The following is a 17,930-nucleotide window of genomic DNA, read 5'->3' as shown; positions in this document are numbered from 1 at the left end:
TCGTTATTTCCAGAAGTTTTTAAATAACTGTAATTTTATTTATCAATTCTAACAAAGATATTTTTTTACTACACCTCTTTTGTTTGATTTCATTAAGTNACATTTACTGAACAATATAATAATTATAAATATAAATTTGATATTTATGAATCTTATGAAGATAGTTCTATTAAAAGTTTTATAAAATTTGTTGGTTTGATTGACTATGGAAAATTAAGATATTTTTATGAACGATTCATTAGAACACAAATAATTAATGAAAAAGTTTTAAACAAAAAATGTTCCCGTTTTTATTCTATTCTTAAAACAGAAAAAAAAAATAAGATACGATATCCAGAAATTCCATGTTTTGATAGAAATTCATTAAATATTGGAGAAAAAGATTCTACTAATGTTGAAGGATTTATTCATGCTAATGAAATGATTTATAAATATGGTGAAGGAAAAGAAAGAAAAATTATTATGTGTCAGGTAAGAATTCATAAATATTTTATAATATAACATATATTTTTTTAGGCACCATTAAAAGAAACTGTTGATGATACATATGATATAATTTTTAAATATCAGATTGAAGTAATAGCAATTCTTATTAATGAAAATGAATTAAAGAAACAAAATAAATGCTATCCTTACTTTTCATTAAATCTCAAAGATAATAATTCTAAAAATTATTCACTTACAAATAAAGGTGGTCAACTTGATAAGAATAAATGTTATTATGAGTATGATTGTATACTTACTCAATTATCTACAAATAAAACAAAAAATTTTAAACTACTTCATTATATTTATTGGCCTGATAAAAGTAAGCTTGTTTAATTAAAAAAAAAATTTTTAAATTATTTCTTTTAGATGTACCTTCTGACAAAAAATCTTTCAATGGATTCTATAAAAAATTAATTGAATTAAACAAAAATGATTATTTAATGATTCAGTGTAGTTCAGGTGTAGGAAGAACTGGTACACTTGCATTAATAATCTATATGATCGATATGATTAAATTAAAAAAATCATTCGATCCAATAAAATGCTTAGATTATGTCAGACAACGTCGCTACAAGGCTGTTCAAACTTCAAATCAATTTTTCTTTGCTCTATCTTTTCTTTATGAGCATTTCAAAAATCGGATAGTTGCTGTAAATACCGAAATATATGATAAATTTATGAAATTACTACAAACATTACTTGAAGAAGAGAAAAAAACTTTAAATCAATAACTTATATATTATAATATCATTTTATAATGAATTGTTTGGTCATGAGTACACACAAAATATTGTGTTTTTATAATTAATTAAAATAAAAAATAAACACTTATAGTTTTTTATAAAAATTTTTTTTGCTTTATGTGTATATGAATTTACAACATAAAACTTCATCTTATTTATTACACTGAAAATAATTAAATACACTTTAAAAAAAAGATATAGAAAAATCAGTAATGTGCCACGCTAATACTTTGTTACATGCTTTAAATCTTGTTCATTTTACAAAGTGAATCAACTGAAAACTATATTAGAACCTAAATGAATGACTTCATGGAAAACCGTTATTATTTTAGTTCTTATTTTGTATAAAATCAACTTATTTCTTTTTTTTTAAAAATAAAATTTTATTAAATTTCTATATTGTAATTAACAAAAATAATAATTATTACTACATTAAATATTAACACAATTTTTTTTATTATTTTAAATTAAATTTATTTATATTGAAGTACTTTACAAAGATACCATTTTTTCTATTGCCAGTCTCAAAAAAATAACGTTATACAGAAATCATTTCTCCTAAATATTTTATAGTTTTAACAGTTCAATATAATAATAGTTCTACTGAATCTATTGTACAAAAAAAAATTTAGAATAAAAGAAAAATAATTTTGAAAATTTTGTTGATAACATTTAAATTTATTAACAAATCAATTCTGATCGAAACTTTATTTAACGTTTCTATTTCCTCTATAATTGAACAATATAATTACATCGTTAATAAACTTTTCTTAATTCTGAAAATTAAACAATACTTAAAATTTATTTTGTAATACTTTTGTTAAACTTAATCTATTCATTATCAGTGATCTAATTTTTTATGACAAATATAATTTATTTATGTACGTTGGATTATAAAAAACATTCTACAAATTATTCCAAGTTTGAATTTACACTTCTATTTGAAAACATTCTTACAATTTAAATAAAAAAAATTTTTTAATTTAGCTTACTTTTGATCATCTTTTCTATGAGTTAACAAGAAAACTTATTAGCACAATCTTCCCCTCCATTAGTTTGCTTTTATACTTCATTGAATCCTATTACAATAAATGAAAATTATAAAATATAACAATAATAATTTACATTCATAAAATTTAGTACAATTCTACAATCCTTTTTAAATAAAAAATTTTTTTTAACAATTTTTAAATAAAACAAAAACTATTATCAATATATAATTAAGACTAACACTATACAATAAATCTTGCTACATTTAAACAAAAATAAAATTATTTATTTACTTTTTCTAATACTTGAAATTCTCATATTATGAATATATAATAACTAATCATATGTTTATCAAAAATAGTTAACTTATTGTTTTGGAGATAAATTATTTTTAAATAATTTTTAATAATACAAACAAATAAAACTACTTCTACAATTAAACGATACAACTTTATTCTAAGGTATGAAAAAAGTTTGTAACAATAAATATTTTAAAATATTTTTCACTCTTCACTATACCTTTCATCAGACTAAAGATAAAAAAAAAAGTTAATTTTAGAATTCAACTACTAATTAACATTCCTCATTTTTATCTATTTTAGTTGCAAGTCACATTCTTGAAACTTTTACATGTTACATTTAACATTATATTCTGTGTTCAAAAAGAAATACAAAAAGATAACTTTAAGTTGACTTCTTACAAAACAAATGATTTAGACAAGTTTTTATTTTGATATTTTCAATTGTATCATTTAACACATTAATTTTCAAAAATATCTTTTTTCATTATATTCAAATTTCGTTATTTCCAGAAGTTTTTAAATAACTGTAATTTTATTTATCAATTCTAACAAAGATATTTTTTTACTACACCTCTTTTGTTTGATTTCATTAAGTTTACCACATTTTTAAATTTCTTTCTGTAACTATAAATATATTATATATATACTCCAAACACTTAAAATTCTTCTTTATCTCCTATAAATATATAAAAAAAAAATTTTTAATTATTACATTTTAATTTTAACAAATTTTTATTAAAAATAAAATTCATTTTTACAAAAAACAAAATTTATTCAAGCCCTCTTATTAGATTTCTTACTTCCTGTTCTTTCAACATATCCTCCTCCTTTAATTTTACGTTTTTCTTCCTCTAATAAAGCTATTTGTTCATCAACACGCTTTATTTCTCCATAAATATTTTCTTCAAATTCACGTTGTCTCATATTCAAAAAATCTTCACGATTTTTTAATTCCATTTCTTTTTTACTAACTTTTTCAGCAAATTCTTTTTGATAACGTTCCTGACGTTTTTTCATTTCTTCTTGTTTAATATTTTGATGTTCTGCTAATGCTTCTCTCATTTTTGGACCCATATCACCATCTTTAATATTCATATTTCTAAGTCTTTCTTTTCTATAATTTTCATACATAACTTCATGAGTTTTTTCTCTTAAAGCATCAATATTAAGACGAAGTAATGCTTCACGCATTTTTACAAAATCACAATGTTCCTCATTTTCAACTTCAACAATACCCCATGGATATTTTCTAGCACGTACTTGTTTACCATTTTCACGTGTTACAAAATCTGTACTACCAATTACTGCAAATGGTACAATTTTATTAAATGATTCATTAGCTTGTCTTACTGTATCATCATCTATTGGAAATTGATATATTTCTATATTATTTCCTTTAAGTTCTTCAATAATTCTAGCTTTAAGACGAATTAATTCATCTCTACATGTTGTATCTGCTTTTGCAATTATAGGTATAATATTTACTCTTTTTGATAATGCTTTCATTGTTTCAATATCTAATGAACGAAGACCATGACCAGTAGGAGAAACAAAAAAAAGACATGCATGAATTCTAGTATCATCATAATACATCATACATCTTTTAACTTTTAATTCTTCTGTTAAATATTTTTCAAATTGTTCATCTATATAATTAACAATAAGTTTAGCTCCATTATCTTTATCTATCATATGATCACCATATCCAGCAGTTTCAACTATTCTTAATTTACATGTAACAGTTCCTTCTGTTATTTCACATTGATTAACACATAAATCAACTCTTTTTAAATCACGACTACATGGTTCAAGTTCAAATTTTCTATTAAATAATGATTCTACAAGAGTTGTTTTACCAATCCCAGTTTCACCAACACATAAAATATTAAATTGAAATCGAAGATTATTTGCACGTTTTGTCAATTGATATGGTAATGTTTCAATTCCAATAAATCCATCTGGTTTTAAAACTGGAATATCTTCCAATTCATTAATCTCCTTTCTTACAACATTTTCTTTTCCATTATTTATATCTTTACAACAATTACCATTTCCAACCATCTTCATATTATTACCACCTTTTTCCATATTTTTTAAAAAAACACTATCTTTAGAATTTGAAGATAAATTAATATTATTTACTTGATAATTATTATCTTCAATACTTCCCCCTGGAATACCACGTGGACTTGATACACTTTTACTATTAATATTTGAAATTGCTACAATATAATAAAAAATTATAATATTAATAAATATAAACTTACTATTATCTTCTAAAGTAATATTATTTCCTTCTTCAATAACTTCAAAGTCACTAGGACGCTTAGTAACAGAAATTTCTTTTATCAAAGAATTCTAAAATAAAAAAAATTATGATTACAATTTAAAAAAAAAACAATACAAACATTTCTTCTAAATCTAACATTTTTAATTTGATAACGTTGAAATTCCATAGTAAGAAATATATCAAAAAAAATAGTTAAAAAGTTAATATTTAAACTACAAAAATTATTTTTTCAATAATAATAAAAAGGTATGAAGATACAATCTATTATTATGTATATTAAAAAAGAATTATTAAAATTATATAAATATATTTTTAAAGGAAACAGTATGGTAGTAAAATTTAATAAAATTAAAAAGAACTATGACAAAAGATACAACAATACTATTAAACACCATAGTGATTGCATTTCTCAACAAAACACAATATTAACAATCTATTTCATCTTTTGGCGCTAATAAACGAAACTCCAAAAGGTTGTCTATTATAATTTAAATAAGAAACATCTAAAAATTTACCTTTGCAATGGAGGTTATTGAAGTTGACGATGCACTCCTGCAAATTGATTCACAATTAGATTTACACAATGAATGTTTTCTTCCACGTAATGTACCTATTAAATTATCTAAACGACTCATCGGTGACTTCTTTTTCTTAATCCCATTCTCCTTAATATGACCATTATTTCCTTTCAAATTTTCCATTTTTCTTTTTGTAAAAAAAAACAATATTCTAAAAATATATTAAATATTAAACATTAAAAATTTAACTGAAATATTTTCAACAAAAGTTAACATATAATGACAACAAATTTTAAATATAATCGTTAGGTTTTTTAGATAGTTGAATCAAAAGTACAAAGTTAATAATGCAATGAATTATACTTAATTGACTGGAAATGCTTTTTATCAAATTATCAAAGAAAAAAGGTAGAAAATATAGAAAAAAAGAAGAAGAAATTTAATAAATCTTATTATAACATATTACTAAAATAAGAATAGAACATTATTTTTGATATCTCCCTAATGATACATGGGAAATATATATGTTGTATTTTTAAACTTTAGTTAATACTTAGCTACTAATTAAAATTTATTTAAACGTTTTTTAGGTATATAATAAGGTTTAAAGAACATTATGCTAAAAAAAAATAATATTTCTATTAAATGTATTTTACTTAAACTTAGTATAATTTTTTTTTATAAGAAAAAACTTTTTAATGCAATTAAGAAATATTATAACGTTATATGACATACCAATAATTCATCGCAATACTATCTTATTAATGAAATATAATTAACTAACAAATGATTGTCAAAAAAAAAACTAACTGATATATGATCATATAAAAAGTTTATTATATTTCACATAAATCTTAATCTTTTTACCAAAACTTCTAAAAAAATGTGAATAAAAAGTTTTTTAAATTTTTAGTAAAAATATATCTACAATTTTATCACAAATTAATCATATAAAACTTTCTTAATTTTTTGTTAACTTGAAATACCAAATATAACCATTTGTTTTATTCTTTCTAATATATAAATACAAATTTTTTTATTTTACAACAACTTTTTGTTAAAAATTATTTTAACACTAATTATATTTTGTATTATAAGTTGTTAAAAACATTGAATATTTACAAAAAAATTTAATAATGACTATAAATAATGTGCTTAAAAATATAAAATATAGTACCATAATAAAATTTAAAATTTTTCAAGATCTATTTGGTAATTATAATTTCATTCTAATATTCTTAAAGAAATTTTTTTTATGATTTTTTTATAAAATTTATTTTCAATTTTTAAACCAATAATATTTGATAATTATTATATAAATAGAATGGCTCTTCATAATGATATTAAAAATGATTATTATATATATTTCATATTTTCATTATATGCAACTATTACCTATTTTAATATCATTTTTATTTTTAAAACCATTTAATATTTATAATAATATATGTATATTCATATTACTTTTGATTATTTAAAAAAAATATAAATTATAAAAAATAATTATTTTTATTACATCAATAATATCTTTCTTCTCTTTAACAATTAAAAAGAATCTAATGAAGAAATTAATTTTTTCATATAAATATATAAAAAACTGACTTTTCTACAATATTTAAATTAAAAAGACATAGAACAACTTGCTTTAGAACAATTATTTCTAACTTTGTTATGTTGGTATTTATTTTACATTATCATTGTTATAAAATAATAATAAAAATCACAAAGTATTTTAAAAATTTAATTATTATAATGATTGTTGATAATTTTATAAATATCTTTGGTAGTATAAACAACTTTTTTTTAATAAACAGTTTTTTACGAAAAAAAAAATTTACAAAAAGAATAAAATAATATATCTAGAAGTTTCAACATTAATTTCGATATCTATTTTAATTTTTTTTTTAATTTTCTTTATTTTTAGATTTAAAATATCTTTTTGTTGCAAATATTTTATAATTTTCTTTGTTGAAACATTTAGTAAATATTAAAAGATTTTTCAATATATTATATTATTAATATCAATGAGATTCTTTTTATATATAATAAACATTTCAATAACAACAAAATCTGGTATCTATGATTTTTAAATTATACATAAATATATTATATTATTCAATTTACTATTATTTGATAAAATAAAATACATTTTTTATTAATAACATAAATGGTATATGAAATATCTAAAAATATAATTATTAAAAAATTACAAATATATTTTTAAAAAATGGTAGTTCTTCTAATTATGCCATATTCCTCTTTCTCATAATGTTTTTTTTTAATTTAACTACTTAAAATTTGTGACATCTTTTGCATTGATTTGGATAGAATAATTTTTTTTACAAAATATTATTTAAAATTACAATAAAAATTATAAAAAATCAAATAATATTTAACAAAAGGATTTAAATATACTAATTATTTTATTTTTAATAAATTTTTATCAAAAAAAAATATAATTTTTTAATAATTCATAAATTTCTTATATATATAAAATATAAGTTACATAAAATATAATTTAAATTTAAAAATAGGTTAATAAGTGTAATTAATATTTTTTAAATATCATCTCATTGTTTTTAAGTGTCATTTTATTATATAATTAAATTTTCATATTTCTTATTAAGCTTTTTACCATTAATAATAATAAATACAAATATTTAAAAAGTTTCATACATTTTTACAATCAAATTATTGTTACAATTTTTATAAAAATTATTTTTGTTTTATTTATAATTTAGATAAAATTGTAAAGAAAACTCAAATTGTTCAGATAATTAAACAAAAATACCAATTATTAATGTCATAATTATAGCATGCCTTAACAACTTGTCTTAATAATAATAATAAATAATAATAATACACCTACAAAACTAATCCAGATAAATCAAATAATTATTTTCATCATTATTTATCTTTCTTCAATTTATTGTTTTCCTTAATAACAAAAAAAAAATTATTATCTTACTTATTTATATTATAAAATTCTAACTATATATAAAATTAATTTTTATTATACAAAAAAATTATTATAATATCTTAACTTTAAATTTTATTATAACAAGAAAGATAAACATTTTCCACTTAATCTTTATAATGCTTTTATACATCTTTTTTTAATGTTAAATCATTACTAAAAACTACTAAATTTTTATTAAAATGCTAAAAAGTTACTATATTTTAAATATATATATATATTATACATAAATAATATTGTTTTAAGTTAAGATTATTATAAAACAATTTTAAATGGTTACCTTTAATTACTTTTTCAATTATAGTCTTTTTACAACATCTTCATAGCTTCAGATAATTAAAAGATAATTTATAAAGATATAGACTATTTAATAATTAATGTTAATATGAAGTTTAACTTAAAAAAGATACTTGAAAAATAAAGTTCTTTTGTTTTGTTCTTCACACTACTACTCTTTTAATTATCTCTTTTTCATATTCACTTTAATTATATTTGTAATATTTTTATATACATGAAATAACAATATAAATTCTATATTTTCTTTTATTTTATTTTTACAAATTTAATTTATCTTTATTAAACTTTAATATTTCAACTTATTTCTTATAATATAATTTATATTTACTAGATTTTTATTAATTCTTAATTTTTTAATGACTCATGAAAATAATAAAATTAATTCAGAAGAATTTATCCAATCTTCTGATAGTGAAAATAAAATTATTCGAAGAAAAGCATTTTTAAAGAAAAGACAATATAATTTTGGAAAAAATAATAATAAATTTAAAAAAAATAAAAGAGTATATAGAAAACGTTCTAAAATAATTAAAAGTAAAACAATAAATTCAAATAAATATTATTCTAAAAGAAAATCTAATTTTGAAAACAAATTATTTACAAAAAATCATTTATATTTTAAATATTCTAATGATAAAAATATTATTAATGATACAATATATCAAATTCCATATTTATCATTAACAACAGATACATATAGAAAAAAATTAACAACAATTAATTCAATTCAATTACCATTAAATTATTTTAAATCACAATCATTATACAATATTCCACCATTATCAAATTCACCATTAAATATAAGAAACTTCCAAAAAGAAATAAATAATATTGATAATATTTCTGTTAATCAAATAATATATGAGGTATGTTTATTCTTTTAACATTTATTTTTTTTTTTATTTACTTTTAAACACTTTGTCATATTTGAGGTATCATTTGATAAAGGTCACAAATCACCTAATTTATATACAATTATATATCTTTATTATTTTTATATCTTTAATAAGCTTTTAATAATTGTCAATGAATAATCAGAAAAGATATTTATTATTATACCATATAATAACAACATTTTCTTTTCTATATTAATAATAAAAATGCTAACAAAAATATTTAAATGTTGATAGTTGATATAATTTTAAGAAAAAGAAATTGCCATATAAAATGATAGACATCAATCATTTTTATGATTATTACTAATAAAGTATATTGTGAGAATTTATATATATATATATATAATTTATAAAATAATATTATTTTATATACTTTATCTTTTTCATAACTATTCTTTATAATATTATATTAAAATATTGTTACTTTAATTAATTTTTTATATTATATCTAATTTATTCATATATTATTACAACTTTTTTTAAAATTACAAAAATAAAATTAAAAATTATTTAATATGGCAACCTTAATATCATATCATTATCTTGTAGAATCGGTAAGAAAAAATGTTTCATAAAAATTTTATTTTAAAAGATGATCTATATTGATAAAATATTTTTCTATATATAAACATTTATTATTTTTAATCATTAAAAATATTTTTTTTTTTTAAATGTATTATATATGTAAAATAAAATTTATTTATTTATTCTTTATTTATTAAAAAAAAGTATTATTTAAGAAAATTTATGTTGATTAAAAGTTTATTTGAGGTATTAAAACACTTTTAAAAGGAGGAGATAATTGACAAAACTATTTAAAGATATCATTTTTATAAAAATGATGTCAACAGACTCTTATACTCTAAAAATTATTTCTTCTTAAAAATTAATAATACATTTATCCTTCAATTCTTTTTTTATAACAAATTCGTGAATATCAATTTTATTTACATTTATATTTTTTTAAACAAAAAATAAAAGAGAAGTGAATTTAAAAATTTATTCAAAAACTATTTTTGATTTAAAAATTTTCCTTTTTTTTGTCTATAAAAGATTGATTTAAAAATGTATATATAAATTGATAACTTTAGTATTTTATTTATAATATTTTTATAAAATAATAATCACTTTTAAACTTTTGTAGATAAGGAGAATATTTATACGCCAATATATTATACATGATAATAAAGAAGTCATGTAAATTTTAAATAGTCTTTTTGTAGTTAAATTTTTAAGTATATCACAATAATATACTTCTAAAATGTTAATAAATTTATAACATTTCCTTTTTTATTGTTATTAAAAGTTTAAGTAAAAATAAATATAAGAATTATTATTATATATTCATACTAATATATGTTCCTTTTAAATAATTTAACTTTAATAAATTTTTTCCATAAATATATGACTCATAAAAATATATATTTTTTATTATATGTATATTAATATGTGTGTTCTTTAAAATTATCTTTGAATTCATTATTTATTTATTGAGTATACAATAATGAGTAGAATAGTTTCTTCTAATCATATATATTAGGTATATTAGCTTAACTTTTCAAATAATATTTTAAAGAAATTAAAAAAAAAAAATATATATATATATATATATACTTACACACCTTTATGTCACACATTTTTAACTTTTCTATTTATGGGTAAAAACTAATTCATTCAATTATATCTTACTTATAATAAAATAAATTTACTTTACAAATTCTTACTTTTTAAATTTCACACGATCAACATTAAACATACTTAACTTTTTGAATAACAAAACTTTAAAACACTACACTAGTTTATTAAAAAAAATTTTTTTTTTAAAATAATTTTTATTTTATATATATAATATTAATCTTTTAATATTTCTAGCCACTTTATCCAGCTTCCAGTTTTAAAGGAAGTTTACTATCTACTCAACAAAATAGTGAAGCATCAATTCTAGCTCCAGAGATAGATTTAATTTTACCTTCTAAACCTTGGAGTAGTAGTAGTTGTAATAGTTGTGATACAAACAATCTATCATCTAATACTTATTCATTTATTGAAAAAGAAAAAAATTATCTTAATAATTATCTTGAAGAAAATAAATCTAAATCATTACATCAACCAAGAACTGTTAAAGGTGTAAAAAAATTAAATTTTTTTCATAAACAAAATAATATTCAAAGAACAAAAAGTGTTGATTCAACAATATCATCATCAGATAAATCTTATCTTGGTAGAAATTCATTAAAAAGTTTAAAAAGTTTATCTGAAACTTTTTTAGAAAGTAAGTTATATATAGTTTTATATTAACATTAATCTTAATAAAATAAAAATATTTAGCTGATAAAATGGTTATTAATCGTGAAAGTACAAAAAGTGAAAATATAACATCAACAATTAATTTAAATGATAATATTAAAAAGAAAAAACAATCTAAATTTTTATCATTTTTTAATAGAAAAAAATCATCAAAAAAAATTTTAGAAGAAGATGAAAAAAAAATAACAATAAATAATAAACCTGAAAATAATTATTTTGTAGAAAGTAATGATAAGAATGACAAAGAAAATGATAAAAAATCTTCTGATTATAGGTAAGTTTTTTTTTGTGTCATTATATTTAATTATACAATCATTTAATTATATTTTAATTTTGGATAAAAACTTTTAATTTTTAATAATAATATAATATTATTATATTTGTTCTTTTTATCATACATCTTATTAAATTAATGATTGTGTTAGATAAATCTTTCCCTATCATATGAATCATTTATGTATTTTTTTTAACAAAAGAAATCTTTAAAATAGAATGATTAATCTATTATAAATATATAAAAATCATCGACTTTCAATTTATTATTTATAAAATTTTTATTATTATATTCTTTACTAAAAATTACCAAAAAATATTAATAATTATATACTAATATTTTTTAAAATAATATAAATTAATATATATACTATATTTTTTTAATTATAGAAAAGAAATTTTTTCATTTAAAAATACTTTTAAAGAAAGTATTTCATCATTTAAATTTAATTCAAAAAAAAAATTTCGCGCTCCAAATCCTCCGGACTGTAAAGATATTGAAATAAAAAAAGATAATTTATCTATTTCAATGCCAAATGTTAATGAAATTGTAAGAGAAGACGAATCAAAAAAATTTAATTATTTACAGGAACATTTAAATAATTCACCAATAATGATATCAAAATTCAAGAGTGTTTTTGAAGAAACAAAAAATAAATATCAATCAACACCAGATTTAAGAGAGGAACAAAAAGAATTGGTTGTTTGTACATTAACAAATAAAGATTACAAAATGACTGAAGAGGACATGATAATTAAATTGAATTTAGAAACAGTTGATAACTTTTTAAAAGGTATGTTTTTAAATTGTCTTTTTTTTAAAAAAAAAAGTTTCAAAATATATTTAAAAAGTTATATATTTATATTATTATTAATTATTATTACTATTTAACATTAATAATTGTTTATAACACATATATTATAAAATACTTTTTAGAATTATAAGTTATAATAATTAAAAGAGATATGTCTTTTTATTTTAGCTATTTTGAAGATTTTTATACTTTTAATGTATTTATAAATATATATATATATATGTACAATAATATATATTATTTATATAAATATATAACTTTTATCTAACTACATCATTTAAAACTCTCTCTTGAAACATGGCTTTTCTTATACTACTTCTTAAATAATATTATAATAAATGTAGAGGTATATATATTTATTACAAAGTAAATATTTCTTTTTAAATAATTTTACAAAGAATAACTTTTTATTATAAAATATATGTATATCATATCATTTTTCTTTACCATATATATAATGATTATTCATTTTTATATGTATCATAAATACTTTTATATAACGTTTTTTTTTTTTAATTCTTACACACTTTAACTATCATTTATATTTTATTAAAAAGCATTTTATATTACATTAATATAATCAGTAATAAGGATTTATATATATATAAATTATACAATTATTTTAATATCATTAAAAATATATACTTTTAAAACTTACCAAAACAAATCATCCTTTGAATAATTAAAAAATGAGTAGCTTATAATTTATATGATATATATTAATAATATATAAAAATTTCCATATATTAAATCAGCTTATATTATAATAACATACCTTCAATTATTTTCATTTTTATTTCTTCTACATATTAATATCAATATACGATTGATTTTTGTGTTACTATATCCATGATTTTATTGTATTATTTAAATATCAATTAATAAAAATTATTTTTATTCTTATTTTTTTTTATATATTTTTATTCATTTTTAATATATTTTATTAAAAACGAATGAAACTAAAAAATTAACTACAATAAACATGGTATTTAGTTTACTTTTTAAAGACCCAGCAAAAGTTAAAAAGAAGAAAAAAGATAAGCATAATAAGTATGATTATCGTTACAAACAACGACAAGGTATTTTCTAAAAGCAAATATTTTAATATTTAATTTTTTAAAAAAATATTATACCTTTTTGTAAAGAGAGAAGACACAAAAAAAAAAATTAAAAGAAATAAGTATATTTTATTATTAATATTATTTATTATATTCTTTAAATAATAATGTTTATATACTTATTTAAGATATCTCTTTAAAAATTTTTATTTATTAAAATTTTTGTTAATAATCAACAAACAAATATATGAATGTTCTCACATTCCTATTGAAAAACACTTTAATCAAAGAGAATTGTTACCTCTTTCCTATCATTATATTAGTACTTTACTTTTCACTTTACTTTTGTAACTCTCTTATCTTTCAATTATCATCCCCCATAACATATTATAAATTCTATACTTTTCAATTAAATAATTTATATTATATTAACACCTTCAATATTTTTATCATTATTATTATTATTTTATTATTATTATTCTAATTATATTAATATATATATATTAATGATCAAAAAAAGTTTATATTTTGATATTATTTTAAAAGTCAAATGTAAGTACAATTATTTTACCTTTTAAATTAATAATACTAATAGTTATGATGATCGTATAAATTTATAAATAAAATAAATAATGAATAAAAATGTGGTGAGATATATAAATATAAACAAAACACCCCCTTAACAATCATGAAAGAGGGAGGTTATTCATTTCTTAAATAAATGTTAATTTATAAGAAAGAAAATAATTTCATAAACTTCCCTATGGTGAGGTTAATATATGTATACATATAATAATATATTAAAAAGAATCATTTTAAGTTTTGATTTTATTTATCATTTTGTCAAATAAAATGAGGTATATTATTATAAAAACTTTTTATTTTAATATTTCCTTGACTTTATTATTTTATATTTATAGTATAAATTTATATTTTAAATCTAAAAATAATTGAGTTAACATTAGTTAATTAGTTTTAAATATTTTTGTATTATTTATCATTTATAAAATTACTTTCAAAATACTTCAGAATCCTGTCTATTATTATTATCTTTCTTTCTTTCTATCTATCTATACTATATTGAAATTTTCTTTCATGGGAATTTAAATTATTACATATTACAATAAATAATTCTTCATCCACTTTAAATAACTATACATATTATATTTACTCACTTTTACAATACTTTAAGGCAAATATATATTTCTTTTTAATATTTTATTATATCTTTAACTAATTATTATTTTAAAATAAAAATTTTCTAATTATTTTATAACATATAAAAAATTAATAATTTTTAATGTTTTTTTTTCTTAAAATAGTAAATAAAAGTTTATGAATACATATTTATACATATATATATTTTTTTTTTTAGTTGATCCATATAACATAAAAGATAAAACAACTGATGAAATGATTAGAGGAAGAATAATAAATACTGTAAGAAGTAATAATTACACAATAGATAACAATGTACAACCATTAAATTCACAAATACTTTTAAAGGAATCTCCTCTACCAGTTAGTGATAGTAGTGAAGAACTAGTAAGAGAATATAATAAGTTAAAAATTTTGTATGAAAAATTAAAAAAGTCTGTTGATAGTACGCAAGAATTAACAAGTCAAAGAAGTTTTAATTTGCAGGTAAATTTACATTACAGCTTATAAAAATTTCCTAAATATAATGTTTATTTTAATTTCTTTATTAATATTTTTTTCTTAAACATTTTTTTTTCCCTATGTATAATTTATAAACAACATAAATATATACAAAAAGTTTTAATAAATATTTTTTTTACCTAAAAAAAAATATCAATGTTTTAAGAATATATAATTTTATTATAAAATTAATATATTTTTTTATAATAAAGAAAAAAAAACTCTGTATATTTTTTTTTCCAATAAAATATATAGTTAGCTTATAATCAAATAAAAATTAAAATATCTATAAAGAAATTAAAATCTCCATTAATATTTTTTTGTGACACCCTGTACATTATCATTTAAAAGTATATATATAATCAAATATATTTAATATTAATAAATATATATAAAAAAAAATAATGAATATTTATATTTATTTTATATCTTTAGGCTTCAATAATTGAACAACATAATGTAGTTAAAAAGTTATGTGAACAGGTGAAATTAGAGAAAGAATTGAAAGAAAAAGTCACTGAAGGTGAAATGTCACCAATGAGTAAGGATATTAATTTTTTTTCTATTAATAATATTACTACTATTATAGTGAATCCTAAAACTAATTATCAACTTGATAAAGATGGTAGACTAATAAATAATAATATAACATATCATACACCATCATCTCAATCACCAGAATATAGAAATAATTCTACTACAATACGTATAGATACTTTTCATATGGATACATATTCTTCAAATACAACTCTTCATCATTCAAATGGTAAGATTATAGGAACAAATAATTTTTCTGATGAAAGATTATATGAAAATAATGAAAAACCAAAAAGTACTAATTATATCAATAATAGATATATTGATAATACAAATCATTCAAAATATTATTATAATGATAAATCTTTTTCCAAAAAAGATGATTCAGATAAAATTACAAAATTATGGTTTAATGATGAGAGTAATAAATATCAACAAAATAATAATAAATTATCTATACCAACAAAAAATAATCATTATGAAAAAATTAAACCAAATTATAATAATAGATTAGAAGAAGAAATGAGAACGCAAATGGAGCGAGAAATGAAACATAAAGAAGAAAGAAAATTAGTTGAAGAAGAAGTTATGTCAGGTACAATTAAAGGAAATATAAATGAAAAAATTGTTTTAGTTAAAAAAAATTTACTTGAAAGTCCAAAAAATGATAAAAAATTTGTTACAGGGTATAATAAAATATCAAAACCTAATTCAACAATTATTAATTTATCTTTTGATAATGAAAATGGAAAATTTAATACTTCTAAAAATAATATTTATAATAATTTTAATAATATTACATCTTCTTCAAAATCTACTATACCATCAAATTCAACTATATCATATAATAAAAATTTTCCTGCACCAAAAAAAGAATTAATTCTTTTGAAAAGTCCTACAAAAAACCAACAAAATTTTTCAACTACAATAAATAATAATATAAAAAATGATAATAAAAATTTCTTCCAATTAGATAATAAAGAATCAGTAATAAATCAAATGAAAAATACATTACGTAAAGTATCACCACCAATTGAAAAAACTGGAATGATATTGGGACGTGTTATTGATGATGATATACCAAGACAAAAAATTTCACCATCATCAAAAAATTCAGAAAGTGGCATATCTAGTGACAGTTCACCATCAACATCACCACTTCCTCCTCCACCATTATTTAATAATAATGGTACATATACAAATAAAACATTTAAACATTTTCTAACATCTAATGATAATTATACAAAATTATCAAATAATGAAATTATAGAAAAACCTAGAAATCCTCCACCACCACCACCTTCAACTGGTTTAAATATAAAAAATAATATCAACAAATTAAACAATAACTCTAAAAATCAGGTATTTTTATAAATCCAAAGATATATATATTAATATTATATAATTTATTTTAGAATTCTAAAAATGATCAAACAAATAGAAATGATCTATTAGCAGAAATAAGAAATTTTGGTGGTGCATCTAGATTAAAAAAACAACAATCTTAAGACTTAAAATAATTTTATAACATTTTTTTTCTTCTTTATTATGATTACATATATTACTTCTTCTAATAGATGAAATATTATATTCTTTCAACAAGATTAAATTAAAATATTCATACATTTTTTTTTTCTAATACATAAAAAATTTCTTTGATATCACTACAAGAGAGACAAATGTAATGTTTCGACATTTTTATATATATGTATGTACTTGAATAAAATTTCAAATAATATTTTTGTTATTTATTATTTTTTTTTTCTTATGTTAACATAT

General features: G+C 17.9%; 3 protein-coding genes across 3 annotated transcripts in view; 2 read left to right on the top strand and 1 right to left on the bottom strand.

Annotated features, from left to right (window-relative positions):
• The window catches only part of SRAE_1000357100 (Protein-tyrosine phosphatase, receptor/non-receptor type domain and Protein-tyrosine/Dual specificity phosphatase domain and Protein-tyrosine phosphatase, catalytic domain-containing protein), a gene marked incomplete at both ends in the record, with an annotated part of 3,465 nt that extends 2,245 nt beyond the window's left edge, over positions 1-1,220 (top strand). Inside the window, 4 exons of the mRNA XM_024650776.1 lie at positions 1-15; positions 98-471; positions 517-808; positions 856-1,220. The exon at positions 1-15 is cut by the window's left edge and continues 2,245 nt beyond it. Coding sequence (XP_024504519.1) covers positions 1-15; positions 98-471; positions 517-808; positions 856-1,220 — 1,046 coding nt within the window. The remainder of the gene's footprint in view (positions 16-97; positions 472-516; positions 809-855) is intronic.
• A 2,078-nt stretch (positions 1,221-3,298) lies between these two features.
• Positions 3,299-5,515, bottom strand: SRAE_1000357000 (Septin-2; the record flags this gene model as incomplete). Its single annotated transcript, XM_024650775.1, has 3 exons — positions 3,299-4,746; positions 4,792-4,882; positions 5,330-5,515. The coding sequence occupies 3 exons, from the start codon at positions 5,513-5,515 to the stop codon at positions 3,299-3,301; spliced, it is 1,725 nt and encodes a 574-aa protein (XP_024504518.1).
• Positions 5,516-8,962: 3,447 nt separating this feature from the next.
• SRAE_1000356900 (WH2 domain-containing protein) lies at positions 8,963-17,659 on the top strand (the record flags this gene model as incomplete). Its single annotated transcript, XM_024650773.1, has 11 exons — positions 8,963-9,472; positions 11,375-11,774; positions 11,831-12,083; positions 12,473-12,632; positions 12,672-12,876; positions 13,905-13,976; positions 15,331-15,599; positions 16,050-16,155; positions 16,204-16,746; positions 16,837-17,513; positions 17,567-17,659. The coding sequence occupies 11 exons, from the start codon at positions 8,963-8,965 to the stop codon at positions 17,657-17,659; spliced, it is 3,288 nt and encodes a 1,095-aa protein (XP_024504517.1).
• Positions 17,660-17,930: the final 271 nt, after the last annotated feature.

Source organism: Strongyloides ratti, assembly GCF_001040885.1.
Source record: "Strongyloides ratti genome assembly S_ratti_ED321, chromosome : 1".
In the NCBI taxonomy this organism is placed as follows: domain Eukaryota; kingdom Metazoa; phylum Nematoda; class Chromadorea; order Rhabditida; family Strongyloididae; genus Strongyloides; species Strongyloides ratti.
Note: the sequence above shows the minus strand (reverse complement) of the source record. Positions and strands in the feature narration are given on the sequence as shown.